Source organism: Ammospiza caudacuta, chromosome 9, assembly GCF_027887145.1.
Source record: "Ammospiza caudacuta isolate bAmmCau1 chromosome 9, bAmmCau1.pri, whole genome shotgun sequence".
Lineage (NCBI taxonomy): Eukaryota > Metazoa > Chordata > Aves > Passeriformes > Passerellidae > Ammospiza > Ammospiza caudacuta.
Genome location: NC_080601.1, coordinates 31131111 through 31158738, shown reverse-complemented (window position 1 = coordinate 31158738; position 27628 = coordinate 31131111). Strand labels below are relative to the sequence as shown.

General features: G+C 41.2%; 1 protein-coding gene across 3 annotated transcripts in view; it reads left to right on the top strand.

The window, feature by feature from the left end:
• Positions 1 to 27628, top strand: part of ABLIM1 (actin binding LIM protein 1) — a 140180-nt gene that overhangs the window by 73707 nt on the left and 38845 nt on the right. For 2 of the 3 annotated variants that reach the window (XM_058810510.1, XM_058810509.1), the window contains exons 7-8: positions 17875 to 17962; positions 22694 to 22752. In XM_058810510.1, the coding sequence (XP_058666493.1) occupies positions 17875 to 17962; positions 22694 to 22752 (147 nt within the window). Of the gene's footprint in view, positions 1 to 17874; positions 17963 to 22693; positions 22753 to 25054; positions 25118 to 27628 lie in introns of all 3 variants that reach the window. The other variant, XM_058810511.1, reaches the window with a different exon arrangement.

Genomic DNA, 27628 nt, shown 5'->3' with positions numbered 1-27628 from the left:
GCTCATTTTGGCTCCAAGGTGAGTTTCATAGTTCTTATTATTTTGTGGCTATCTATTATTAGAAGATGAGAGAGCATTTGCTGCAGAAAGGAATCATGTCCAAACTCTTAGAAGGGTGTCCCTTTTCTAAGAGTCAAAATCAGATAAAAAAAATAAACTTTTTTCTATTTAACCTGGCCCTTGCAGCATGAGACTTTTCTGATGAATTAGAAACAGAACTTTTGAATCATCTTGTCATTAATGGAAACATTAAGCATGCTGAGTTCTGGTTAAGTCTATAAATTTTACTTGAATATTTGTGATCTCCCTGTTTATCAGAGACACAACCCAAAATACTGCAGCAGAGGGCAGCAGTGGTTCTTAGCACATAAATGAGACCAAACTCCTCAATGGCCTGTAGAAGTTGTGTTGTTCTGACTGCTGTTTGTGAGGTGTAGGCTGGCCAAATAATAAAAAAAATTCACAAAAAAAATTAGCATTGTTTAGGCAGGGATGCCATTTAGACACTGGCTTAACTGAATTGCAGTGTGTATTAGCAGCTTGGATAATCCATGCTTAAAGTTCTCCAAGCATCATCTGGGAATGCAGCTGCAGGACAGATATTCAGACATTCTGTGTCTTTTAAGTGCTGCTGGAAAAGTTTGGAAGATATAGGTGAGCAGCTACTGTTCAACAACCAGAGCAGTTTATTACAACTGTGGGTTTGTTTTGTGGCTCCTCCCTGTCAGACATGCACAGTTCCAAAGGGGCAGCACTAAATACTGCCTTGAAATATGACTCAGGGAACTAATAAGTCAAAAGCTAGCATGGGAAAATCATGTGTCAGCACGTGTGTGTGTCCCCTTGGGCAGCAGAGGTCATGTAAAGGATGGGGTCAGAGCATGACACAAATCCTCTGCTAATGAAGGAGATGAGATCGGAAGCAGCCACAGGAGATAAGCAGCCACACAGCACAGGAAGGCACAGCTCACAAAGGGCTGCAGAGCTCTTTGAGGCAGGACAATTAACAATCTCTTTATCCTCTGCTGGAAATCACCCACAACCTTTCAGTTCACCTGAAGTTTTAATTTAGATGAAGCTTTAGATCCTTACAGGAGTATTACTGTCTTCCCTCTTTGTTTTCTTTGGCAATGTTTCTTTGGGAAATGTGGGTATTTTTGATGATTTATATCATGTGGGTTGTCTCTTGTTCTGCTGTTTCCCCCTTGAGAAGGAAACCATAATTTTGGTGTGAAGTAGCACCATTACAGGAATTGTCTAGGTAGAGCTTATGTCTCCCAGACCAAATTATGCCTACTAACATGCAGTCAGAAAAAAACCCAAAATACTTTGTATTTTGCCTTTGTGAATAAAAATGATCCTATAGTAAACATAGTGATCAGTACATTTCATTTTATTTTTCAATAAAATAACTCATTATGTGAGAAGCACGGTCTGCTATCTCATCATCTTCATCCAAAGAAATTACTAGAAGTGGTTGAAGGAATTACATGTACATTGTGTACAAACACTTCCCTCTAATGGATCAGAAGTCATTAGCAGCAAGCCCTTTTGGTGCTGCTTTATTTTCTGCTAATTCTTATTACATCTAGAGCAGTCTGTAGAAACACTGAAGGGAGATGAAAGCATGCAAGTTAGCTTTGGGTTCACAGAGGCTGGTGCTGCCTATTTTACCTGTAAAAACCTATTTCACTTATTTATTTATTCTTATTTGAAGAGAAATGGAGGTTCTTTGCAACATTTCAGACTTGCAACTCCTGCTTGTTTTGTCCCTCAGTATGGCTTTAGCACCTCTGAGAAAGTCAGATTTTTCAGTCCCCTACAATGAACAGCCAGCAAGAGAGAATCCACTCCTCATGTGAACCCAAGAGTCTTCATCTCAGCAGCAGCTCTGCTGTGCCCTGGAGCACCCTCAACAAAACCCATCAGAAAAGCCAAAGTTTGGGTACAAACTGAGATTCAAGGACAAACTCCCTCCAGCCACTCTGTAGAGGTGATCCCTTTGCTCAGTTAGGAAATGCATTAGGAAAAAGACAGGACTTATTTTGCTAATATCCACAAATCATGGAAGAATGCTCTTTTTTTCCTAGGTCATAGATGTAGCAACTTTCAGTAGCCATGGAAATATGCAGAAAAAAATACCATGTGCATTTAAGCCAGCTCAGATATTTCTGATGTATTATTTGGCACATTGCTTTCTGTGACAAATACTCACATATGATAGAGGAGTGCATGCCAACACAATAAATGTGGTAAATGTCCAATATGAAATAGATATTGCAACTTTCTTGAGCATAATGAATACTTTAATGCTTGAGTGTTTCAGGAAATGTTGTCAAGGCAACAGAGATCAGTGCTCTTCCTTGGATTTCTCTAGCAGGAAGGAACCTTTAGTTATGAAAAATTCCTCTTTTCCCATTAACTCTGATAAAAATCGTTTTTAGCAGGCAGTAACAGCATAGTGAGAGTGAGGAGTTCTACACAGACTTCCCACTGAGCAATGGTTTTCAGAGCTTCAGGGCTTGCCTCTTGAAAGATGCCTGTCAAATCCTAAACCTGCAAATTTCTGTGCAACTCCACAAATCTGAGTAAACTTTACCATTTGAACGATGCCAACCTAAATGATTTTTGGCTAATATGTTTTTCATACACAGTATAACTGCTACTCCAGGGCTTAATTCAAAATATCTGAAACCATTGAGAAGCTTCCAGCTGACTTCAGAGAATGATGGATCACCCATATATTCCATCTTTGCTTGTCTAAAACATCTTACAACACTTCTAAGCCATATTCTCTTAGCTCTGCAAAAGAAGACATGAGGGCAGAAAAAGGTGCATATTTTGCATGAAATTGTATGAAAAGACCGAGAAGATCAAGATTTTTAAAATTTTCACCTTTTCCAGCTGTAGCTGATATAACCAGGATTTGATCTCATGATCTAGAGATGCATATATCTGCTCTCAAGTCCCTTAACCATCTTGCTACTCCACACATTTATTTTTATAATGCTTTTTGCTTAATATTAATTGGCAAAAAAAAAAAAAAAAAGAATAGAAAAAGAGGCTATGGTGTGATTTCTCCTGGCTGTGCATAGCTGTAGTTCCTGCTCCAGGGGCTGCTGCCTGCCCTGGGTTTGCTTCCTGTGCACTGTTGAATCTTGCACCCCACCTTGTAAGCAGTGGCACTGTGCCATTTTCACAGATGGACCTGAAAAGAGTCCAGGCCACCAGAAGGTTCCCTTGATTTCAGACTGCAAGGTCAGGTCAAGTTCTAAATATGTTTGTGATGCTGTAATTTATGCTGAGCTGCTCCTGATTTTAAAGAGGAGTAGTAATTTAAGATGTGGTACTTAACATGAATGAAGTTTAGTGCTTCTAAATACTGTTACTTAAACTGCCAGAATTTTAAGATGTCTCATCTGTGCTGTAACTAATTCTGAAAGATGTCAATTCTGACACACCTTGACTTCTGAAGTTAGAAGGAAATAACAATAATTATGCGAGGGGAAAAACAAACAAACAGTGAAAGCTGCTACATTTCTCTAAGAAAATTGTATCTGTATTTAAGAGGCAAAGAATGTGACCCAAAAGAGCCTGTAAGTTTCTTCAGTTGTTGTTTTCAGAGCTAGATTTAGAGACCTGTGCTGTGAGGGATTCATAGAAGTTTCTGCTGATTCTTTAGGCATGAATGAGTCTACTAAATACTAAATAAATAAACAAATAAATACAATCACAGACCAACCTTGCTGGTTCCCATACGAACTGTAAATGAATTACTTGAACAACGCCTGTCTGTATTGGTGAAGTGTTGCCTCCTGCAAACACTCACCCATGTCAGCAGCTCTGCTCATGTGAGTTTTAGCATTCAGATGCTTCACCTGATTGACTTTCAGAGACACCCAGCAGACTGCATGTTTAAATAATCTATTCTAAGGAGACTTAGGCTCGTAGCTCATGTGAAAACATCACCCTTCTCTGCAGAGATCCATGGACAATTTATCAGGTACTTCAGTACAGTCATGTACCTGGTCCTGTGTTCTTAAAACACTTTCTAGATTGAGGAGCCATGAGAATCTCTTAAAGAGAATCTAGAGAATCTCTTAAACAGAGATTTACTTCAATGCTTTTCAGAAACGTTAAATGAAAAAGTAGCATATATTCTTCTGCCAAAGAAAGTATTTAGCAAGGCTATTTTCATAACAATAATGCAGGAAGTATAATTTAATATTTAATTTACTGGATTTTAATGATGCAACCTGTACTGGTAATACAGGTTGATGTGAAGTAAAAGTTCAAACACTTCTGTAAATGAAGCAATTGATGAACCAAACAGAGACTGATGATAGGATGGATCCAAACAGGTTTGGTGGTGTATTAAAGCTGTGGAAAAATAATATCCCTGAAGAATGCACTACCAATCTGTTTTCCTAGCATTAGTTGTTTTACAGGCTTGGGAGAGACTTTGCTCTCAACCAGTATCTCTCAGTCACTGCTGTAATCCACACACACCAAAATAATCCAGGGGAAAAGACCACACAGCATATGAGAGGCAGCAGTAGAGTTCAGTGTATGATTTGTTAGTTCTGTGATTTGCTTTGTTTGTGTTTCATTTTACTGCCTTTAGAATAAAGGAGAAAATGTGACCATGTTGCTTGAACATCCCAGGTAAATGCTGACAAAAGCAGAAGCACATGCTGTGGTCATTTGCCCTCTTAGTCAGGTGTGCACAGGATCTTTTTGATTGTGGAAAATACCTGGGAGAGATCAGATAGGGTCAGAGCACAGAGGCCATTGAAAACTCATCCGGTGCTCCTAGAGTGTGCCTGCAGCACGATCTCACTCCAAAATGTGCAGACAGGATCAAGGGATACAGGTACAATGGGGAGTGGCCCCAGCACTTGGGCTGCATCAGTCTGAATTGGGCTGGAATACAATCTCAGTGAAACCCCATGTTTGTAACAGAACTAGACCAACACCCAGGAGGCTGCATAAATTCTGTATAAATTCTTCAGAAGCTTGGAAGTAATATTTAATAACTTCCAGAGGAGGAGAGTGCTGAGTTCATAGTCAGCAGGTGCCTCTCCCCAAGGGAAAAATGTTGTGAATTGTGTGGCCATCAAACAGTGACACACAGGAGTGGTGAGGAATGGTCCTGCCCCTGCCTGGCCTGGTGTGCTTTTCCTTTTCCTTTCCCTTTTCCTTTTCCTTTTTTCCCTTTTCCTTCTTTTCCTTTCCCTTTTGCTTTCCCAGAGTGGGATGCCCGAGCAGCAGCCCAGTGGGTTTGATGTGCAGGGAGGGTGATGTGCTGGCTTTGGTGGGTGTGTGCAGCAGCAGCAGGAGGAGGAGGAAGAGGAGGAGGAGGAGGAGGAGGAGGAGGAGTGCAGCTCCGGGCTGGGTGCAGCTCCAGGCTCAGCAGAACCAGGCACTGCTCTGCTCCCGCCTGAGCCCCAGAGGAGTGAGGAGGAAATGGAGCTGGAGTGAAAAACCCCTCTGAGCAGGTAACAAAGCCCTGGCTGTGAGAGCAGAGCTGAGCTGTGCTGGGAGGGCAGGGGGGCAGCTTTGGGATGGGGCTGCAGGGCTGGCCAAGGGGATCAGAATGGGAACTTGCACTTTTGTTCTGTGCACCAGAAGGAGTTTTGTTTTAAAGGCTGTGTATAATTGTGTGGTTTGCATAAAGAGAGTGCAGCTACACTTGTTTTTAAACTGCCAGGAAGAGAGGAGAATGGCACAGAGCTTGGGCTGTTTCTGACTGCAACTGATAGCTGTGTATGGAACAATGCCATTCTCTACCTTAAACAGTTCTTGATAGTGTTTCTTGGCTCTTTCAATCGCTTTGGAGATTTTTTTGCACAGAAATAAGTTTTGCGTTTGTTTCTAGTTTCCCTGTGTTTTTGCTAAGAAATGTTTTTTATCAGTTAATGTGGAATGCTGATTTTTTTTTTCCTAATGTGTGGTTTGTTTGGATAAAAGCAGGGAAATGAAAAATTTAATAGTAACTCAAAATATGGACAAATGATTCAAACAGGTTGTCTATGTAGCTGAGTAGCAACATAGATTTAACTTTATTGAGACTACCCTTCCCTGATGAAAAATAAATACTCTGCTGTAATACTGAGAACACCACACCAGCCACAAGATAAAAAATCTAGAACAAATATACCTGCAGAAAAATTATATCAATTACTTGATGTAAAACTCTTTCTAACAGAATCTTAGTGGTTCCCCCCATCAAAAGATTGAATTTGGCAGGAGGGGTATCTGTAGTTGGAAAGGACTTGATTTATAAGTATCTGAAGTTGACAGAGCCCTAACAGAAGTTCAGTTGCCATGGCAGCATAATCACAAGGCATTAACTTCCCAGCAGTGGTTTGGAAACCATCCTTCAGTCAATTTGAACATCAATAGGAAGGGGAGGAATGTTAAGAGGATGTAAAGATGGTGAATAATAAGAGCAGGTTGTAACAAGTAATTTGAAAAAATAACCAATTAAAGCTTCCTTATTGCCACAAAGGGATTTGTGAAATCTCTCAGGTGCTTATAAAATTATGGCTTATCTTTATAAATTGCTTTTGTGAGTACACTGTTGCTGATTAGGATCTGTATATCCTGACAAAGCATCTTTAGCATCTACCTTGCTGATTTAGTTAAATATTCTCTAGTGTGTTTCTTGTACTAAATATTAGTAAAAAAACTTTAGCAGACTGATCACAATTCTTTAAAATTACATTTCAGTAGAGGCATTTATATGAGCATAAAGTTTCTTGCCACCACCAGCAGCCTTTGTGACAAATAGCCACTGCAGGTATTCCAGTAACATGGAACAGACAAAATAAGTAGCTTTTTCATGTCTTGGAGGTTCACAGAACAAATAGCAGTTTTTAGCAGAAGAGCAGCTTACCTGGATGAGTATAATTTCTGTTAGCTAACTGCATTAAGAATTCAATTGCATGTCTGTACTGCAGAACACATCTTGTTCTCTGAGAGCAGATCCCTTTAGGGAAAACATAATATTTTTGTTTTGTGGCCCCCATTGCTTCTGTCCATCTTTTAAACATTTGAATTGTGCTGGTCCTACCTGCCAGAATCACTCACAGGAGATATAAAACAAATCATGATCCCTGCCCCAAAGTGTTCAGACTGAAGCAGAAGTTCCTGCAGTGTCACAGCCCCACTGGCAGCTGGGCTGTGGTGCCAGGGGAATGTGGCTGTGCACTCTGCAGCAGTGTGAAATTCCTTCAGTTACTTTTTGTTTCTCCTGGACTGAGATCACAATGAAAAATGGATTAAGTGGTGATATATTTTTTGCAGGATTCTGATGTTTCATTTTTAATTCCTTTAAGCCTTTTAATTAACTTAAGCTTTCCTATCAGTGAGAAGTTTTCAACTGACTAGAAGACTGGGGTAGAATTTACACCTATCTCCCATAAAAAATAATTGTTGGGAAGAATGCAGCAATAACATGTTTGAAACCTGAGAAGTGGAGAAGAGCCTGTTGGGGCAAGTCTGTGGCTGTCACCTGTTTGTAGGAGGCTCCATCCTGGTATTGTGCTCAGCATTCACTCCATGAGGACTCAGCCACCTCTCTCCTTTGTCTGCTTTGTCAGGTTGTTCTCCTGAGGGGGGAAAAAAAAAGTTTAGAAAAACAAATACTAACCCAAAAGATATGTTTGGAATTTCTAGGGACTTTGAAGTCCATAGCATTAACACCTGTTTTTACTGAGCAGGTGGTTTTACAGATGAAGAAATGGGAGTATTTTATGGGTGATCAAATGTTTGAAATGACCACCTGAAGTACAAGATGGGTAGATTTTTATTATATGCTTATGCTCCATCAGAAGATCATACAGGTTTAAAAGCTCTTTGGATAGATATCTGGGATGTGTGACATTTATAAAAAGCCTTTCTCTTTTTAAGAGGGAGAATAGCACACAGTAAGAGATGCATCTTTTCACCACCAGCAATGCAGATCCTCTGGCATTTAAACTGTCTATGAAACTAGTTTGAGATTTTTTGTGGTTTCAGAGGTCAAGAAAATAACTCTTGTAAATCCTTTGAGTGTAAGTTAAAATATTAAGAAATTGACTCTTACATGTAGGATTTGGAGAGAGAGATTTGTTATGCATAAATATGGATTTGCTGTTGCTTAGAGTTTTCAGTTGCATCTTGGCTGGAAACTTTTTTCCAAGGAGTGATGAGAGTGAAAACTGAGGCAGTAAGAAACTTTAAGCAGATTTATCTCACCATCATGCTTGAACTGCTGCTGTTGAGGCAAAATCATGGAGATGCTGTAGTCAGTGGAAGATCAAATGGCAGCAAATGTTGTTAGATATCCCTTTCTGCTTTATCTCCATCAGCTCTTTCCTGCTTATCACTACAGTAATATGTGGGAATAGTTTTTCTGTGGTAAATAGAAATCTTGATTTTTATATGAAGTTGAAGTAAACAAGATAGGGAATAAAATCCCTACTGTGTCTTGGCTCCAACATGCATAGTCTGGATATTCCTGCCAGCAAGGATTCAAAAATGTACTTGTATAGTTTTGCAGCTGTAATTGGAAATCATGTATATCAGCAATTAGAAGACTGACAAATAGGAAAAAAAAGGACTTCTGCCAAAAAGAAAAGGCTCTGCTTCTAGCACAGTACATGTTGGTGGTCTGACATTTATTCAAAGTTACTCTTTTTGAAAAATTCAACTATTTCTCTGCATTAACTATCCACTGGTTACCCTGATGTCGTTTCTTATTTCCATTTTAATTTTAGTGTAACATTAACAATCTGGCCAGAATTTCAAGACAAGGTTTCCTGAGGAATGTCTGGATGTAGTCAAATACAGGCTCATAACTGATATGAATGATTGTGGAGTGACTGGGAAGAAAAATATTAGAAGTAAATTTGTCCTTTCCCTAGGTTGTCATCTGTTGTTTGTTGTGACCTCTTGCTGTAAGAGATATCCAAAGGTAGTAGTTAGCATTGCAGTTAATCAAGGATAAAACCCCATTCTTCAGACTTTTTAAAGCATTATCAGATCAGACTGGTTGCAATAGGATCAGTTTCCTACAAGAGCAGGCTCTAGTCACTAACAGAAAAAAATATTCCCTGCTTAATTCCCACACAAGATGTTTCCCTGTCAGAACAATCCATCAGGCTCCATGGTACAAACTGCCATAAATTGCATGTTGCTTTGTTTCTTACAGGCTAATTTTGGTTCATATTCTCTGGTTGTTTTCTGTGGATGTACTGAGTCTGACCTCATGCATTACTCCCCTCCTTTGGCCCTTGCAGCTCTTGTTTCTCTGCTGTTTTTGGGACACTCCCTGTGAAGTGAATGCAGATATCAGAGTGGAGCCCAGGCTCTGCTGAATCACATGCCAAAGCTTGCATGGTTCCTGAATCAGCCTCCTGACAGACAGCTGGAAAGGCAGTTCTGTAGGAGATGAACAAGAAAATTGGCTACAGGTACTTGGGTCTATGGCTGTCCCAGGCTGGTTTTCTGAGAATTTCCCTCTGCCTGACTCTGCTGGAATCATTAATTTTGGTCCTGGGTGAGTTTAAACTCCCAAGCTCTCACTTTGTTCACCAGTCAGAGGTGGTTTGCACTTGTCCATTGAACAGTTTACCATTAATTTTTCCTGGAGCTGTTCTCCAGCCTTCCCCAGGGCACAGAGCACTGCCACAGTGCTGAGCTCTCAGGGTCAGCAACAATTTTGGGGCTGATGCAGAACCCCAGAACTTCTCCTGGCCTTGCACTGGAACTGTCTCAGTGAACTACAGGTCAGATAGCCAAAGCTGCCTTCTGGCTCCAAGGGATTTTGCTGTTCAGCCAAGACAGGTCTCAGTGAACTGATTTAACTCTCTTGGAAATTTTTCCAGTGTGACCTGTGCTCCCTAGGAGCTGCCTGATGCATTTGTAAAATCTTCTCTATGAAATGCCCACTGGAATGGATTTTAAGGTCAGAAGCACTGCTAAAGTCATCTTGCTTGACCTTCTCTTTTCAAAATCAGAGCTTTTCCCTAGAAACCAAATAAAAGCTTATCCTTTGGGAAATTACTCAGTCGTGAAAACTGCAGAACAATTGCAAGGCCAAAAATTTTCCTTCATGCTGCTTAAATTATCTTTGCTTTTTAGAAACTTCGCCTTGTTTTGAGGTTAAATTTGTCTAATTCCAGCTTTTTGATGCCACAGAGTTTTCAGTGGGATTGAAAAGCTCTTGCCCTTTCCTGGTATTCCATCCTTTCTCTGCTTTTAATCACCTGTCATTGTGATCTGGTCCCCTCTGAAGCCTTTATCTGAGTAACGATTTGACTCTGAGTGCTTCAGGACCACAGCTGAAGGCTCACCTTGTGCTGATGGTTTTGCACTGAATTCCCTTCTGCAAACCCACGTGGCCACACCCACCAGTGCTATACAATTTTTCTGCTTTTCCTTTATATTCTTTGTATACATGAAATGATCAAAAGAGCAGGTCCTGTCAGGTACTCTGTCACAGCCTTTCCTGGGAGATTTAATGATGTTCCCCAACTACTCTGTCACTTGCTGTTGCCCAGACCGTGGCTCAGTCTCACAGGGCCTTGCCTTCTTGATTTGCAGGTATTTTCCATCAGTCTGTTAGAACACACTTGGTTTAGGTGGCTTAAACAAGCACTGCCTGTGAGTCACCAGCAGCTTTACCAGGGCAGGTTTTGTGTTCTTGCCTTGGCCAGTGGTACCTCATGCTGTGGGTTGAAGGAAGTGATCTCTGAGCTATCTGGCTCAGCAGAGCCTCCCCTGCTATCAGAACCATCTGTCTCAGCAATGCCTTGCTACATTTTCCTTAAGCCTCTTTGAGTTCAAATTATTCAGGTCTTGAATAATTTGTAAATCTTGGTTCGTTAAAAATGCTGTTTAAAAAAATCTTGCTCAATAATCAGTATCAAACAAGAAATTGGCATTGTCAAATACAGACCCTAAAGATACACATCCTGAATACTCCTGCCTTTTCTTTGTCATTTTTCATCATTTTTTATCTACAGCTCACAAGGGAATTTTGCCTGATCTGTTGGTTTTTTTCACAGCATACTGTAGTAAAGATTTTTCTTGTTTTAAACATAATGCTCCTAGTTATTTCTTTGGTAAATTTATCTTTCCAACTAGTTGTATTTATTTTTAATTTAATTACTTAGTTATTGCCTTGTTTTTTCTCTTTAGTTAATATTATCTCAGTTCTTGTGATTGGGACCTGCAGCAGAATGTCCTAAAAATTGTTTGGTGTTCCTTTTATGGTTACTTTAAGATCTAGGAATATGTATGTTCCTTCCAAATGCCAGATGCATAATTATATATACATATCTAACACTGCTCTCTGTTTCTGTTTGTCCATAATTCAATCAAGTCATCTTTGGAGATATATGCTAATTTTTGAAAATGCTGAAAAGATTTTATATTAGGATGAGGTCCAGTATTTGTTACTGGCTGTCAGTTGCAAAACTTTCTGATTTATGAAACAATAATAAATAATATATGTTGAATTTTTTTAAGATACAGAGGAGGTTTATTACTGACTTTCTAGCTAAATTTTAGGAGCTTGGAGTCAGCTGTATTTCTAATGACTGAGGAAGTTCTTTCCTATTCAAGTTGCTTTCATTTGGGAGCTGTTGTTGCAGCACTGCAAATGCAGCTGCAGTGGATGTGACCTGCCAATGCACAACATCAGGCTCTGGTATTTGAGGAGGGGGTTGAGGGACCTGCATGGGCAGAGTTAAAAGGAGAAGCAGGGTGGTGTCTCCCTCAATTCCCAAATTCCTGCTAACTCAGTGGCTCTGTCATCCCCTAATGAGAGAGAGCTCGAGGAGGATTTGGGGAGTGGGAGATGGCCGGTGTTGTGGACGATTGGATATTGTGTGTATGCAGCCCAAAACCCGTTCCCAGGGCCTCCTGCTGTCCCTGCACTTGTGCCACTGGGCTGGCACTCAGCACTGAACCAAGCCAAGGGCTCTGCTCCCAGCAGGCTGGAGATGGGGCTGGAATGGTTTCACACCCTGCTGCAGGCATGGGGCACTCAGTACAGCTCAGCACTCCTGTACTGCACTCCTGCAGTCAGCACAGGGGTTTTGCTGCCTGCTGGAGTCAAAATTACAGCTATTCCAGCACTAGGCTGTTTGGAAAGGCCTTGACACTATGGTGGAGCTACTGTAAAGTAAATCTGCTGGTTAATTCTAATTACAAATCCAATATGAATGTGGCTGGAAGCAGGTCCTTCAGTTTCAGAAGTATCTTTTCATGTCAAAAATCATGCTGGGCGAAATGAATGCAAGAGAAAAGAATATTTACTTATCTAATGCTTTGTAAAGCCTTAAGATTACAGAAGCTATAGAAAGCCCACACCTGTACTTATAAACTGGAGCTGTTCCAGCATTGTTGAGAAATAGAGAAAGGATTTGTGTCAGATACTTGCTGATGAGGAGTTCAGAACTAAAAGATAATATTTGCAAAAAATGGAGTTTAAAAGAAAATTAAATAGTGCTGGATTTTGCCTTCATATGCACCTAAAATAGGGGTAATGAAGGTAGTGAACTCAGAGATTTGTATTGTGGATATAAAATATTAGATAAAATGAAACGTAACAAAATATAAAATACAGTGCATATATTTCTTCTGGATTGCTTCTGATTTGACTACATATTCAGTTAGTGGGGTTAGGTTTCTGGTGCTTAAATCTGACATAAGATCCTAACAGAGATGATGCTGCAGTCCTGGCAGTAGGCAGTAAAGCTGTGTTTGCAGTTGCTTTGCTCCTTTGTACTGCCCACAAGATTCAAGCCAGCCACTTTGGCCTCCTGTGGGTGCATTTCTTAGTTTAGTTGAATTCCCTTCTCTCTACTGACCTGCTGTTAACTGTGCAGTTAACATGAATTCTCAGCTTTGGCCCTGTGTGTAGCAATAGGTGGGTTTGCCCTGTAAAGACAGAATGAGTTCCATAAAGACCATTATTGACAGGTGAACATCTCACCTGTGTGTGCAGCTCGCTCAACTTTGGGTGTTGCAGGAAAGTGAGAACTCAAGAAGAGCTGACAGTGCAATCACAAGCAACTTCTAGGATCCTACTAAACCAAGTGCAGGTGGTGTTCAGCTGCCACAAGGGCTGTTTCTTCATGCCAGCAGAGCAGTTTCACAGCTGGGGATTTAACCTGAGTGATTACTCACATCTCTGCTACAAGGCAAGCTGTATTCCATGCAGTGAATAATTGCACTGCTGTCAGCAGCAGCTGATGGGTATGACACTATTGTGTGTGGATGGAATTAACATTAATAAGTTACAAAGTTTATTACGGTCCATCCATTAAGGAATATAGCAGCACGACATTGTCAGTCACTGTTGGAATGCTGGGAAGTATTTTTTTGTACAAAATCAGACACTGGGCATGAATTAACAGTGCAAGTGCTCCTACCAGCAGGGCAGCTGGGGTTTTGTCTCCCCCAAGGCAGCCCAGCAGCCATTGGTGGGCTCAGAGGGTCTCCCATGTCCCTTCCATGCCTGTTGTCATTCAGATTTACAGTCACAGCCTCACGCTCCATTTCCCACTTTTCCCCAGCCCTGTCTGTTGCAGCTCCCCCAGCTTGGGAACTGCCAGTGTGAGCTCTGCTTCCTGCTGCTCCATCCTGCTGCAGGTTGAACAGAGGCAGAGGCTCTGCTGAGAGCTGCTTCTATTGAGATGTTGTGACAGGAGTGTAAACAACAGCTTTAGAAGGTCCAAATTTTAAAGATGTATATCAGACAAGGACTAATTAAAACAAAAAATCATTACACTTTCCTTCCATGGGAGTAATAAAGAAATTTATGGTAGATTCTGAAATCCTTTGGAAGCAAAGAAACTGCACTTCTATTTTTTTTTCTGAGCACAGATATTTGTAGTGACTTGCTCAACAGATGAGAGCCTGGGAAAAATGAGTGGACAGTTTGGGTCAGGATGTTATTAGAAGCAAATTTTGTTCTTCATGGTGTTTATGCTATTCCAGCCACTCGTGAGATCACAGAGGCCTGCAGAGAAGGAAACAATGGAATTTGATGTTACACTGAACATCAAACAGGGTTGAAGGTTCTGTGACCTCTGCAAGTAATTAAAATAAAGCTTCAGTGGAAAATGGTAGGCTACTGCCACAGTTCCTGTTTTACAATTCATGACATTCCTTAAGGGGTTTGAAAGATGAGTCTGAATTATTCTTTGTGCTGCTGCAAAGTCCTTAGGAGAGTTAAGAAATCAAGTCATTCTCCTCAGAGTCATGGCAGGAATAGATATTGGATAGGTTTGTCTCTCAAATGGGCCTATAATAACTGTTCATAAAAACTAAAAAAAAAAAAAAAAAAAAGGAAGAAAGGGAAGTGCGTTTACTCTCAGATTCTCAGATACTCTTTCAACTACATAATAGTTTTGGTAGTATTTAAAGAGAAAAGCAAAGCTTTCTACATGTTTAAAAGCTCTCTGTTAGTGACTGCTGAGTTATCTCTGAAAGGAGAGTGAACGAGTGCAGCTGTGCAAATGTAACACAGCAAATATGCACTTAATTGTGTCCTTTGGCCAGCAGAACATGTCTGTTGGTAATTAGTTCTTCCTCTACCAGACCCACTGGCATGTGAGCTCTCCTAGTGTGATTCTTGTTATTGTTCTCTCTGGCTCTTGTTCACTGTTGTTCTGGAAGGAAGGACGGAGCTGAAGGCATGAGTAATAGGAAATCTTAAGCTCTCACGTTCACCAAAGAGGAAAACATTTATTTAATCAGCCTAGAGCTTTACAAGCACTCAGAGAATAAAAGTTAGTCTTGTGGGGAAGTGGGGGCAGAGGGGTTGGACTCAGAAAATACAGCCCTTGGCTTTTGAAGTGCTGTTAGCTCGGGGTTAGTGCTCAGTGCAGGGACTTTTTTTGGGACAGGTTGTGTCAGCTTGTCTGCAGGTGTATTTCCAGCTCCTGGGTTGGAATATTTTTTGCAATAGCCAGCACTGCTTTCCCTGACAGCCAGAAGTGACAGTACATTTTTGTCTTCAGGAGGTCCCCAAAGAAGCAGAGTTTATCAAGTGAAGGCAAATGAGCACTGTGCTTGTTGGAGCATCAGCAGGGTGACAGGGTTGTACAGGAGCTCACACGGTGGTGTTCAGCTGGTGCTTCAAGTACCCCCAAACCCTTTATTTACCTTTTAGACTGGTAGAGGTGTCTCAGCTGGGTGCACACGGTGTGTAACCCAGTGCCTCTGTTCTGCCACCTCTCACTCAGGAGAGCTGAGTGAGAAGACAGAGCCTTTAACCCTCTTTCACCTTGACTGAAGAATGTTTGGGGCAAATGTGCACTTCATCAGTGTTTTCTGGAGGATTGAGGTGCAAACCTTTTGATGCACAGCACAGTAGCATGAGATCCCAGAAAGTTGCACACTGAACACACTGAATGAGGGTTTAGTAGCCCTATTAGGGCAAAAGCAGATGTCTACAAAGTGTGAATATTTCATTGACTTGTAGATGCAAAAGTCTGTCCTAATATATTATAAATGACTGATTTTTAGCATCCATTTTCCCAGATGATCACAGCTAGTCAGGCATAGCAAGATGAGTCCTGAATTAGTTGAGATTCAGAATGTTCTCCAGCAAATACCTGCTGTAGGAAGGTAGAGCTGTAGAGTTTCTACACTCATGAGTTGTGGAAACATTACAGAGGCAGAAGACTCATGAAACTGTTTTGGAAGTGTTTAACAACAACCGCAGCTGCTCTGGTATGTCACTGCCCCAAAACCTCTCCAGTGCAGGGTGTGTTCTCACTTGGACTTGCAGGGCTGTGTTATCTGGGACGTGGTGTTCATTCATCATCACTCACACCAGGATAAAATTTAGCCAGTGTTTCAGTCTCAGGGAAAGACCTGATAAACTTGAAATTGATCCCTCTGGCAGTTGGGAAGAGGTAGGTGTACATGGTTTGAACATTATTCCCTAGACAGTAGCTTATCAGAAATTTCCCCAGGAAAATTAAACTTCAGAGAGGCCACAGGTCTACACACAATAATGTGATGAATTCTGGATTTCTTTATCTTATAAATTCCAGTCTTGAATGAAACTAGTTGGACACCTGAGAGGTTAAATAATTGCTAGGGAGAGTGAGAGATGAAGAAGGCAGCCAGTAATGAAAATGATAGGGAATGAGCATTAACTGTGTTTTCTCTCTCAGTTCAATATTAGCTTTGTTGCTGCAAGTCAAACATAATTTCTATGTTTTCTCCCTCATTAGCTTTTCTTCCTTGAGTGAGCAGATTTTGTAGTGACTTCTCATTTTCCCTTTTAATAGAGACCCTGTTTTGCCTGATAGCTCTAAATCTGCTTTACTAAGAACACCTAAATCCCATTACTCTGGTGGATTTTGTCCCTAAAGTGCAAGAATCAACAGTAAATGCAGGATCTGATTAAGAGAAGCGCAGGATTTTTGCAGCTGAACAGTGAAATGTATAACTAAACTAACAGCACACTGAGTCCTCTTCTCTGGCCTTGTACTGCTGAAGTTCCTGGATGGGAGTTATTAAAATTGAATGGTGCAACTTTAGCTATAGAAGAGCTCGGTGGTAGAGCTGATTTTCTGGTAGCTGTCAGGTACTTTAATCCATGTACTTCATCATCTAATATACATATATATATATATATGTATGTCTGTCTGTGTGTGTGTGTGTATGTATGTGTGTGTTTCAATAAAAAGCCTGTGTAATGAATGTCATATGTGAAGCAAAACTATGTTGTTATTCTCAATAGACAAAATGAAAGGTTGAATTTAGTAATGCTAATGGTCTTAAGTACAATGAGGTAGGAGATGGTTTTGATGGTATTTTACAAGTCAGCTATAGAGTAAACAGTTATTTTGTCCTTATAGCAACTCAGTGGATGGGGAATAATTGTGAAAAAGGACTTGAGGTTAATTTGTTTGGAAAGCCAGATACAAATTCAAAGACTTTTAGAATTCTTTACTTGTCACTATGAGGGGTCATTTTCTATCATTAATAATTTTTCTATTTAAAAGCCTGATGTGGACACTTTGTGCTCAGTTTATGATGTGGGGAAGCTAATGTATTGATTGCTTTGGTCTCCTGAAGAGAAGAAATCGCATTAATATTTATGCCTTGATTTTTCCTGTCCTTATAGGCCTGAAATCTGATCAGCTTTACCTATTAATGGTATCAATGTGTTTAAGAGACTGAATGACTCAGTGGATTTGGATTTGGGTAACAGGATCTAGGGTATTTAGGACCTTTACAGCAGGAGTTCAAATTCAGCTCAGGCTGTCTGTGCTGGTGCAACTTCTGAAGTCAGGGATCTGGGAATTAAATTAATGGTCCCAGAAGTGGCTCCAGAGAGGTTTTTTTTACTATTACCCATGGCAGCAGTGTAGGGAAGGCGGCCAGGGAATGAAATGGCAGGTTGAAAACTCATTAATTGGCAAAATGAGGAGGCAGCAGGTTCACACAAATGAACTGCAGTGTGACATTCATTGCCTTGGACTGGTAGGTGATTTAAAAATATGTTTGTCAAATCCTGGAGAACACGTACCTTGTGATGTAGCTCCTAGCCAGGAGGACACTGATTGCTCTAATGGGAAGGTGTGAAGGGGAAGGGCTGTTCTGTGCTGCCTTTTCTCTTACAGACTTTTCCCCAAGCAGCCACTGCTGGCCTCTGCTGAGGACAGGGCAGACCTCAGGGCTGAAGCAGCATGGCACAGCTCACATCCTCAGTGCTATTGTCACATCATGAGGGCAGGCTTGTAGCAAAACAGGCGAACTAGAAGAAAAAGGGCAATGGTCAGCCAGAAAATGATGAGTGCTCAGAAAGCAGTGCAATGCATTTGTCCCTCATGTTCCCTTTTTGTTTTTGTTTAGGCAGGTGACAAGCATTATCATCCAAGCTGTGCACGATGCAGCAGATGCAACCAAATGTTCACAGAAGGGGAAGAAATGTATCTGCAAGGTAAGGATGTCTCCATTCCAAAAGAAGAAAATCAGATATTGTGATTTTTCTGTCACAGACCTCAGGAATTTATAAACCATCCGCATGTAGTATGTCCAAGGGGAACTATAGTCATCCTGTCCTCAGTAGTGTTCTCATATTTTTTCACTTGATACCCTTCTGCTCTATTAGGTGGCCATAACTGTGGCTTTGCAGGGACTCTGCACCCTTGCTGAGGCAGCCTGTGCTTGCTAAAAGATGAAATCTGTTAGGCCTCTGAATTTGACATCTCATGGATAGTTTAACCCCAGAATGGTGTGTGAGATACCAGAAAAAGTGAAGGGATTTCCCCCGATTTCTGCTGATCAGTTTCTGTGCTGTTCTGGACTCCACTCCAAACTGTAAAAGGCAAAGGAAAATCTTGCAGAAGCTGCAATGAATTTGCTTTGAACCATGTAGATCTCATTCCTCATGCACATTGACAGAGTCTCTCCTCCAGTTCTTAATTATATTTGCTACCCTTGCCTACTTCCCTTTTATCTGGTCTTTATTTTTATATCTTTCTATAACCACCTCTTTCTTGTCTGTTTATTTTCATCTCTCCTTTATTGTTAAGAGTCTTGCACTCCCCGTTATTGCCAAGCTTGGTTTCTTTGTGATCATTTCACATAAAAAAGAATATTTTCTTTTCTTTGATGGAAAGGTATCCTTGTTCTGAATCCCACCTACTCTCTGAGAGGGTGGTATACTCACTATAAAGTTATTTTTATTGCTTGCTGTAGTATTACTGTTGGTAGAAGGATGTATAATACCCATTTATGTAAGCCAGAAATAAAAGTGAAAAGGGCAGATACATGTTGGGATTTTATATATTGCACTTAGGTTAGGAAACTTGATGTACTTGAAAAGTAGAAGAATAGTGAAAGAAATATGAAAGTGTTGTCACAGCCATTTCTTGAAATCCTGAGAAGTTCTTACTGGAGGAGTTCCAAAATAGGATAATATTGTTGAGGCATTCCTTTGAAGCTGACTTGTTTTATTTTGTAGTTTGTCCTTCCTCGCAGTCCTTCTCTCTCATCTCTCCCTGACCTCATACCTCAGTCATCTTATTCCAGCTGTGCCCAGAGCAGGATGTGAAATGGTGGAGCTGCTCTGTTGGCAGGAGCAAGGAGAGGCTGCAAGAGGGCTGGGTGGGAGCTGCTGCTTTCTGATGGCAAATTGGAAAAACTAACTTGAAAGCAGCACTTACAGCATCTGGCACATCTTAGTTTCCTCACATGATGGTGGGATAAAGTACAGGCAGAGTTCAAAATGAGCTTCAGATCATCCTGTGCTGTCATTAACTAATAACAACCATCTCCAGCTGGTGCCATTTGCAGCAGTCTAGCAGGGAGTGGGACTTTGGGTTAATTGGGCAGGTTTTGGTGCAAATCCTACAGATCAAAATAAGACAGAAGGTATCACTTTAAATTAAACTAGGCTGGAGTTTGTCCTGGACAAGTTCAGGTGGTAGGAAAGGGGAGAGGAGAGAAACCTGGCAGCAGCTTGATCTGCTGTTCTCTTCTCAGTGCACCTCTCTTTCTGTGGTTATGAATCAATGTTCCGGGTGCTCAGGGGAGAAGCACCTCAAAGTGCATTGCTTTATTGTTCACAGGATGTTTTCTGGCTAAATGCTGTAATTGCTGAATGTGCTGCAGACTGTGCTGCCAAAGCTTTCCTTGCTGAATTCAGCCTGCTTGGAAGTGTGAGGACCTAAAAGCCTTTCCTGTGCAAAGCTCTCAGCTGAAATGCATATCCTGGCTCCATCCAAATCACTGCCCCCAGGGTGCAGAATAACAGCATTCCAAGCATTTCTCTGAAACAGAAATACAACACCACGACAATAAAGCTAGAACAAAAATCATGTTGTTGATAAAATACACAAAAATAGGTGGCTCCCATCTCACTTGTAATTGTTCTCTCCCTAGAATAGGAAAGCACTGTCTTGGTATTGCTTTGTATAATAGAGAGGCCTGGCAGGAGTGTGGTAGGAACTTGTATTAGAAATGTTGGGAAACTGGCAAAAAGGGAACATGGACAAACAAGCTCTCTGTCTTGGGGCTTTCTATGTTAAGGATTGTTGGAATAATGCTGGCAGAAACACTCTGCTTGGCACTGCTCCAACACATGAAGCAGCACCAGAAACTTTCTCTTTCCCATCGACTTCCTAGTAATACATTCTTTTATGGGCTGCCCCACAAGGCTGTTGCTGAGCTAGAATTGCCCAGTATTTAGAGAGATGCTGGTGTTGAAATAATGGTATGTGCAAAGTTTAAAACTAAATAAATGAGCATGTTAGTTGGTGTTTGCCAGGTAAGCAAACAAACAAATGTTAAGAATGGAAATAATCACAGTTTGCTGTTTCCAGCAGTAAAAGAGAGGAGTGATGCAGCTTGGGAGTTTGCACCCTTGCAAGTATTTCAAAACAGTTTGGATAAATAGTATCTACAAAATGCAGGTGGCTCTGAGTTCAAGATCACAAAAAATGTGTACATTTAACTTTTTAATCCTACTCTGTCTGATTTGGGTTTTTGAATGTCACATCTTTCAAATCTCTTTATCATTTTGTGAAAGGAACTCTACAACCCTTAGCTAGGTTTCACCATGAAAATGACATCCAGGTTCCTGTATTTCTTGTTCACTTTCAGCATTCCCACAGGGTGTCCCTAAACTGTCCCAGTTTGTGATAAATACTGCCCAAAATGCAGTGACAGCTTTCTCATTGATGCTAGGGTAAGTTTAACAGAGAAGAATCTCAGAATTGTTAGGGTTGGGAAGACTCCTAAGATCATCAACTCCTGCCATGAATCTGACAGTGAGGTGTGGGGAATATGTGGGAATTTATGTTAAGAGCTCGCGCTTACTTTTATTGCTATCTATAAACCAGTTCTACAGAAGTTTATTGTTACTTGTTATGTATGCTCTACTGTTTAGAAAACTTTTTTACTGTATTTGCAATGCTATTAAAACTTCAGTCTGAAGCCTATTCTTTTTTAACCATTTCCTAAAAACCCTCTAACTTTATAGATTCCAGCATGAGGTACAGAGGAATGGGGATCATTTTTCTCAGGGCCATACAGGAAGGAAGTTCAGAGCTGGATTTGAGACTTGAACTAACATCTTCTGAGTCTTAGTTCATCCTTGAGCAATAGGTGTCATATTCAGAGGAGTATTACTCAGATCACTTCTTTTAACATGAACTTACAGCCTTGTAACCTGCACTCTCCTCCTCCTGCTGGCCAGGGCACAGCTCCCTCTGATCCTGCAGGCTCTGCAGGGTCCTGGCTCTGAGGCTGCTTTTTGTTTACAGAGAAGGCTCTCGGTGCACTTCTCCCTGGTGTCTGATGGCTTCCCTCTGCCAAAGGCACAGTTTCTTCTTCCTCAGCTTAGACTCACAGCCAGACACCTCAGACCTTGCTCCAGAGTCACAGCATTCTCTCCTCTCCTCTCCTGGTGATGGCTGTGCTGTGCACTGCTGGGCAGTGAAACGATCCCTGCTGCTCTTTACTTCTGCACCAAGCCATGTTAGAAGAAAGTCTCCAGGGGCCCTGACACATCCTTCTCCTGTACTCTGAGGGTGGGGTTTCCTCTGGCAGCTTTTGAGCTAATAGTCACCAGCAGGAGACCTGGGCTTGGCTCTGTTTGGTTTCTCTGTGGGCAGAGGCAAGAGGTGATGTTCCCCCCTGCAGACAGTCAGGGCTTTGGGTTGGCTTTGACTGGAATGAAGGATGAATTTGGTCGCAGCTGCAGTCAGTGTTAAAAATCAGTGTTAGTCTCTTCTCTGTTTTATCTTGGCCAATGCCTTCAGCAGCTTTCCAGCAGTGACCACAGCTTACACTCTGTTTCAGAGGACAGCTGAAATTGGATGGAAATGCTTCTGGCCCCTGACATCACTCAGTCCTTGAGGACAGCAGGATATTCCTACTTTACAGCATAAGAAAGAATCTCATATTTTGGGAAACAAACAGCAGAGGACTTGACTTTTTTAGTAGGATATATAGCTGGAATATGCTGTGTGGAAGCCCCAATGCCACACACCAGGGCACAGGGTAGAAGTGCTGTGTGTGCCAAAGGCAGGTTTGGTGTGCTGGGATCCAGGGAGAGGCTCTCATGTGCAGCTGTGCACCACCTGTCGTCCTGGGCTCTCACCCACTGCCACTGGGTCACACACAGCCCTGGTTCTTGCACTGGCAATTTTTAAATTTTGCTTTTCCTTATGCATTTTGCATGAGGGAAGATGTGGTCTGAGTAGTACTTTGCAGTAATCAAGTATGATACCTATTTCTCAATGGACTTAGAATCAGTAATTCCTTTTTAAATGCAGGGCAGTACATAAGGGGAGAACAGATCAGGTAACTGTGGCCCAGTTCCTTTGCTCTTACCCTCCAGCCTGCCAGAGGAATCCTCTCTCTTTCAGTTCCTCCAGCTGGTGCTTGCTGACTGTTGCTGCTTGGGGCTGCTTGAGTTTTAATTAAGAATGTGTGTAAAGTGCTTTGACAGCCTCAGGACAAAGCTGCTGTAGGTACACCAAGGATTTGAATACTTTTTGTTTCCCTTGTATTTCCCATGAGCTAGACTTTAACGTGAATTACTCTCATAGTTCATACAGATTCAGCATCTGATGCAATGAAGAGATTCTCTGTAATAACTAGCTTGCAGTGAGCAGAAGTCACCTGCTTTGCCCTGAATAAAGCTGTGTTTGTCCTCCCTCAGGTTCCACTGTCTGGCATCCCGACTGTAAGCAAACCACTAAGTCTGAGGAGAAACTCCGGGTAAGCTGAATTCATGGCTCACTGACACACCATGCCTTTTGCACACACAATAATTGAATGTTGTTTTTAAAAGAGTGACTTTTTCCATGTTTTTTTCGCATAGCTGTCACAACTCTGGCAGAATATACAGTGGAGGCACTTCAGAGGTATTGCTCTGATTTTTAGGCTTACCACCTTCACATACCTGTCTCAGTGCACTGCCTTAAAGTTTACTGACATACAGACGTGGCCAAGTATCTAAGACACTTCATTTCATATCTCAATTGTTGTGAGAGAGACTCCTAAGGAGAAGATATGAACAGGGCAAATGCTATCATATATTTTAGTGGTTTTGCACATCTGTGTAATTGCTCTATAGTTCTCCCCTGTTCTGCGTGGTTATTTGCAGCATTTAGACAAGATGAACTCTTGTTTCTTTGCCATCCAAGTGAGCCTCAACCTAAAGTGGTCCTGATTTGAATGCCAAAAAGAGCCACAGTTACCCTTGGAGTTACATCAGCATATACAGACAAACTTTCTGGGTCAAATCCTCAGTGACAATAATGCTGCACTCTGATACATGCTAGAGCCTGGCTTTTTGTATGAACCAGGCAATTCTGACCCCTTATTCACTGATTCATCCTCTGGACAATTTTCTCTTTTTGATGTCTCAGTTGGTCCCTAGAATTTCGCTCATTTTCCAGGATATGAATATTAGAGACTGCATATGAATAAATTGTCTTTCAGATAAGGAAACTAAGAGATACTGGTATGGAGATACCTGTGGCATCCTGTGGGTTGTATTCTGTGTGGGTCTCATTCACAGGAAGCCACATCCTCTAGCATTTATTCCACTACACTGGTCTGTAAAGCATCCCCCACAGAGAAGTTGTTATGCTCATAGGTAATGTGCAGGTAAAATGCTGTTGAGCAGGGTTAGTGTGGGCAAAACCATAACTGGCCCTAGATGGGCATGTGGTCTAGAATGGCCAAACCTCAGTGCAGGTACCATCCAGCACTCACACATTGCCCTGTCCTGACATTTTGTAAGAGAATGGAAAATGATGCCAGACTGGATTTTCTTCCTCATTTAACAGTTTGAATGTAAGACAGTATTTTGGCCATGCTTAAGTGTCAGAATGCTTTTGCCTTGTAGTACTTGGTTGCAGTACAATGCCTCCCTTTCACTTGGACCCAGGAGTTTTATCAAAGCACTCCTGACTACACTGTGGCCCTTATTAGCCTTCTCCAGCTGACCTCATAAATCAGTTTGCTTGTTTCCATTCCCCATGTAAATGGCTGTAGTCCTCTTCAAGTATTTCCCTTTTTGTCAGTATTCTCCCCCCTCAGCTAATTTTAATTGAAGTGAGGGAAATAAATGGAATCACTCACCTGCAAGGCATTGCCTAAGTGAGGAAGAGGATGTGAAGCTGAAGAAGGCAGATTGAGGGAGCATCTGAGCAGTGTGACAGCAGAGCTGTCCTGCAGCACCAGGCTCCTGGAGAAGACCTTCATAGGTTTAATAGGTCCTTAAAAGGCATTGATGAATGCACCATACTGAAGCTGGCTGAGATGGGCCATTTTTAGCTTCTATGATACATCGTAGATTGTCTGCTCTGGTGCAAAGTCAGAACCTTATTTTAATATCAGCTGGAGTTCACTTTGATGGCTTTGACATGTGCTTCATCCTGTTGACCTAAATGAAGACAGTAGCAAACAGGTAGGTACAGAAACAAACAAAACTGGGAATACTATTTGCTATTTGAGCATGTCAGCACTAAAGTGGGATATGTACTTTGATTGAATTTTAGTTTTTTATTCAGAGTCAGGCCTAGATTTTCTGGCGGTTCTGCAAAAAGCCAGTGCTGTTGCCTATTTGCTCGCTGGGTTTCCTTTCCCTGTAGAACAAACCAAAACAAAAACCCTTTTATCACTGAAGTAACTTCAGAAGTTTTCAGCAAGTTCTGTTTTCTCTCAGTGACTGAATTGTGATATAAACTAATCAGCATTTGAGCTGGTCAAGATCTGAGAGGGAGTTCAGAAAAGCAATGGTTGCTTTAGATCTTTTCCCCATGGATATTTGTGGAAGTTTGAAAAGACAAAACAAACAGAAAACAAAGCAACCATATGCATGTTACAAAAATATATAGTTTGGTGTTTATTTACAACTGTCTGGCTGTTACGATTCTGCACCGGTCAGTAAGTAACAGAAACTATAACACAAGCAGATGGTAAAAACTTGATTGAAAAAAAGAGCTTAACCACTGAACTGGGGAAACTGCTTTCCTTTTCACTCATTTTTCCCTTTTGTGTTCCATGACAGCATTCCTCATCTGAGTTCTTTTATCCAAAGAGTCTGGTTCTGCGCAGGCCACGCTCTGCAGAGGTTTGCTGTTGTGTTTTCATAGTGTTGATAATGATCTTCTTTACTGAGAAGATTCCTCATTACTGTCATTTGCTGCGCTTGCTACTACTCCTGCCACAGCTTTCCTGCTATCACTTGCCACCATGGGCACTGACGCTGCATTTTGCATCACTTGTTTCAGTGTTGCTTGTTAATTCTCACATTTTTTTATTTTGTTTAATGAAATGCTTACAATTAACTTTTTTATTTTAGATTCAGATGAGCTTTTGGGGTCTGTAGTATTGGTCTTCCAGTATTTCAGAGAGTTTTCCTTCTGAAACAAAAAATTAAGTGTACATATGAAGCAAATGAAAATGGTGAAAAATATCTGACTTTAAAGTGATGGTTAAAAAGAAATAGTTTTCCATGAACAATGACTTATGTTTTTAGGGGGAAAAAATCCATCAGTTAGGTTGCTTCCTTTTTTTTATATATATTGACCAACCCATGAATACTTTAGTTGAGAAAATGCTAAGAAAACCCCAGGTTTGGATATATTCTGTGTGCTGCCTGAGAGCATTTGCCTCTCTAGTCTGGTGCATGTTCACATCTGAGTTGCAAGGTCCTTTCTGTGCTCCTGACTCTGGAGTAGCTGTCCACTTTCAGATTTTACTGAGTTTGCTTTGCACCTACAAACACAACCCAACTCCATTTCTTCTCCCTCAGAGCAGTGTTTATTTGTTGGTTGTGTCAGCTGTGGGCTGTGTGGCTGTGCTGGTGCAGGTGCACCTGAGGTGGTTTTCAGCTGGTGATGGAGTCAGAGCGCACTGGTGCAGGCTGGCAGCAGGCAGAGTCCATGCCCCTGGATTTCCTTGGTGTTGGTTTGTGCACCCCTCACATCTCTCATGGCAGAGTAGATGTAGTTGGACAGTGGAATTCAGTTCTGTGATTCAGTGGGGATTAATGCAAGCCCTTTGTCCTGCATCGTGGTTTAGTTACCTAACTACTATTGAACACCTCTCTCTCTGTTAGCTACAGATCTGTGTATCAAGAAAATGCAGCATAAAGATGTGTTATCAGTGCTCCTAAGGAGAGCAGTGTCTCTTCAGTCCTAGGCTTTATGGAATAAAATTTTGGAGTCTGAGAACAGAAAACTGTGGGACCATTTCACTCATCTTTTAGGCCAGTGTAGTGACTTCTTGCATTTGGCTTAGCGCACACAACTCTGAGTTTCTGGTGTTAAATCCAGGAGCCTCAGGATTAAAAACCCAAATCCTATTCAATGTATTAGAAAAATATGAAAGGCAAAATAGGAGCAGCCCATGTTAAAATAAAGGTGTGTTCTCCTTCTTGCTTTGTAGACTGTGTAGGATACAAATAACTTAGGGTCAGATGAATATCCTCTTGTGTAAATTTGGTCACTAATAAATGCTGTTTAGATTTACATGGTGATTTACAAGGCAGATTTTGGTTTCAAGTCTTTTTCTACAGAGTAGACAAAGTACAAAGGTACTGTCACTGTTGTTGCTATAAAAGTGGGCCAAAGGCTTGAATCTACATGAAAATTATAGTTAGAAAATGGTAGGGTGAAATCCACTGAATTCTCTGAAAGCTTGTGTTGAATTCAGTATGTTCTGGACTTCCCACTTTATTTTCTTGTTCTTCCAACTTAACTTACTCTTGATGAAGGCTGAGTTTGCATGAATAGTATCGTAGAAGTTTGTTTGGTACCAACATACCTTCAGTGATTACATGCTGAAAATTCATTCTCCCTTCTGGCCTTTATGTCCAGAAAGGAAAGAAAAATTAGTCATAACCTATTAATATCTGTGTCTCTGTGAGTCTGAACTAAACCTGTTCACTAGTTTTGTCTTGATGCATATTTAGTGTAGAGAAATAAGGAATGCATGAATTTCAAGGAAACAGTCTTGTACAGAGAAGGGTACACTTAAACCAGCAGAGAGGCACAAAGAATGCTGTCATTGAGGGACTTTGTTGGTCTTGCACAGCCATTGAAAATTACAGAAATCCATAGGAAATCCATATTTTATGAGCCCTGGTTCCAAATCCTAATCAACTGTAAAGTCTTGAAATCGATAGAGCAGGTAGTCAGTGTAAAAAGTGTTGTACTGAGAAAGTCAAATCCCTTGCTGTTGCTAAGTCTACTCAGGACAAGAAATTCCATCCTAATCTTCTATTTATTTAAAATATGCTTCACTTAAAGTAGCTTCTGAGGTTTAGAGAATTTGCTTAAGCTATAATGTTAAATGTTATTAAGTGAAAACATATTCATTCTTCTGCAGCTATTATCACCGCCTTGCATAATGAACTCTATCAAAAAATTAAGGCAGGTACTGTAAATGGTGACGATGCCTTTGTAAAAGCATAGTGCATCCATTTGGCCAGATGTTCTTGGGATCAGTTTTGATCTGGTTGCCTGCACCTGTAAGTCTTTACAGAGCATGATGCTGAACATCTGTACTTGAGAATGCCAGAGCCACCACATTGTAGCAGCACCTGGATGATGTGAATGGCTCTAGTGGGGACTTTTTT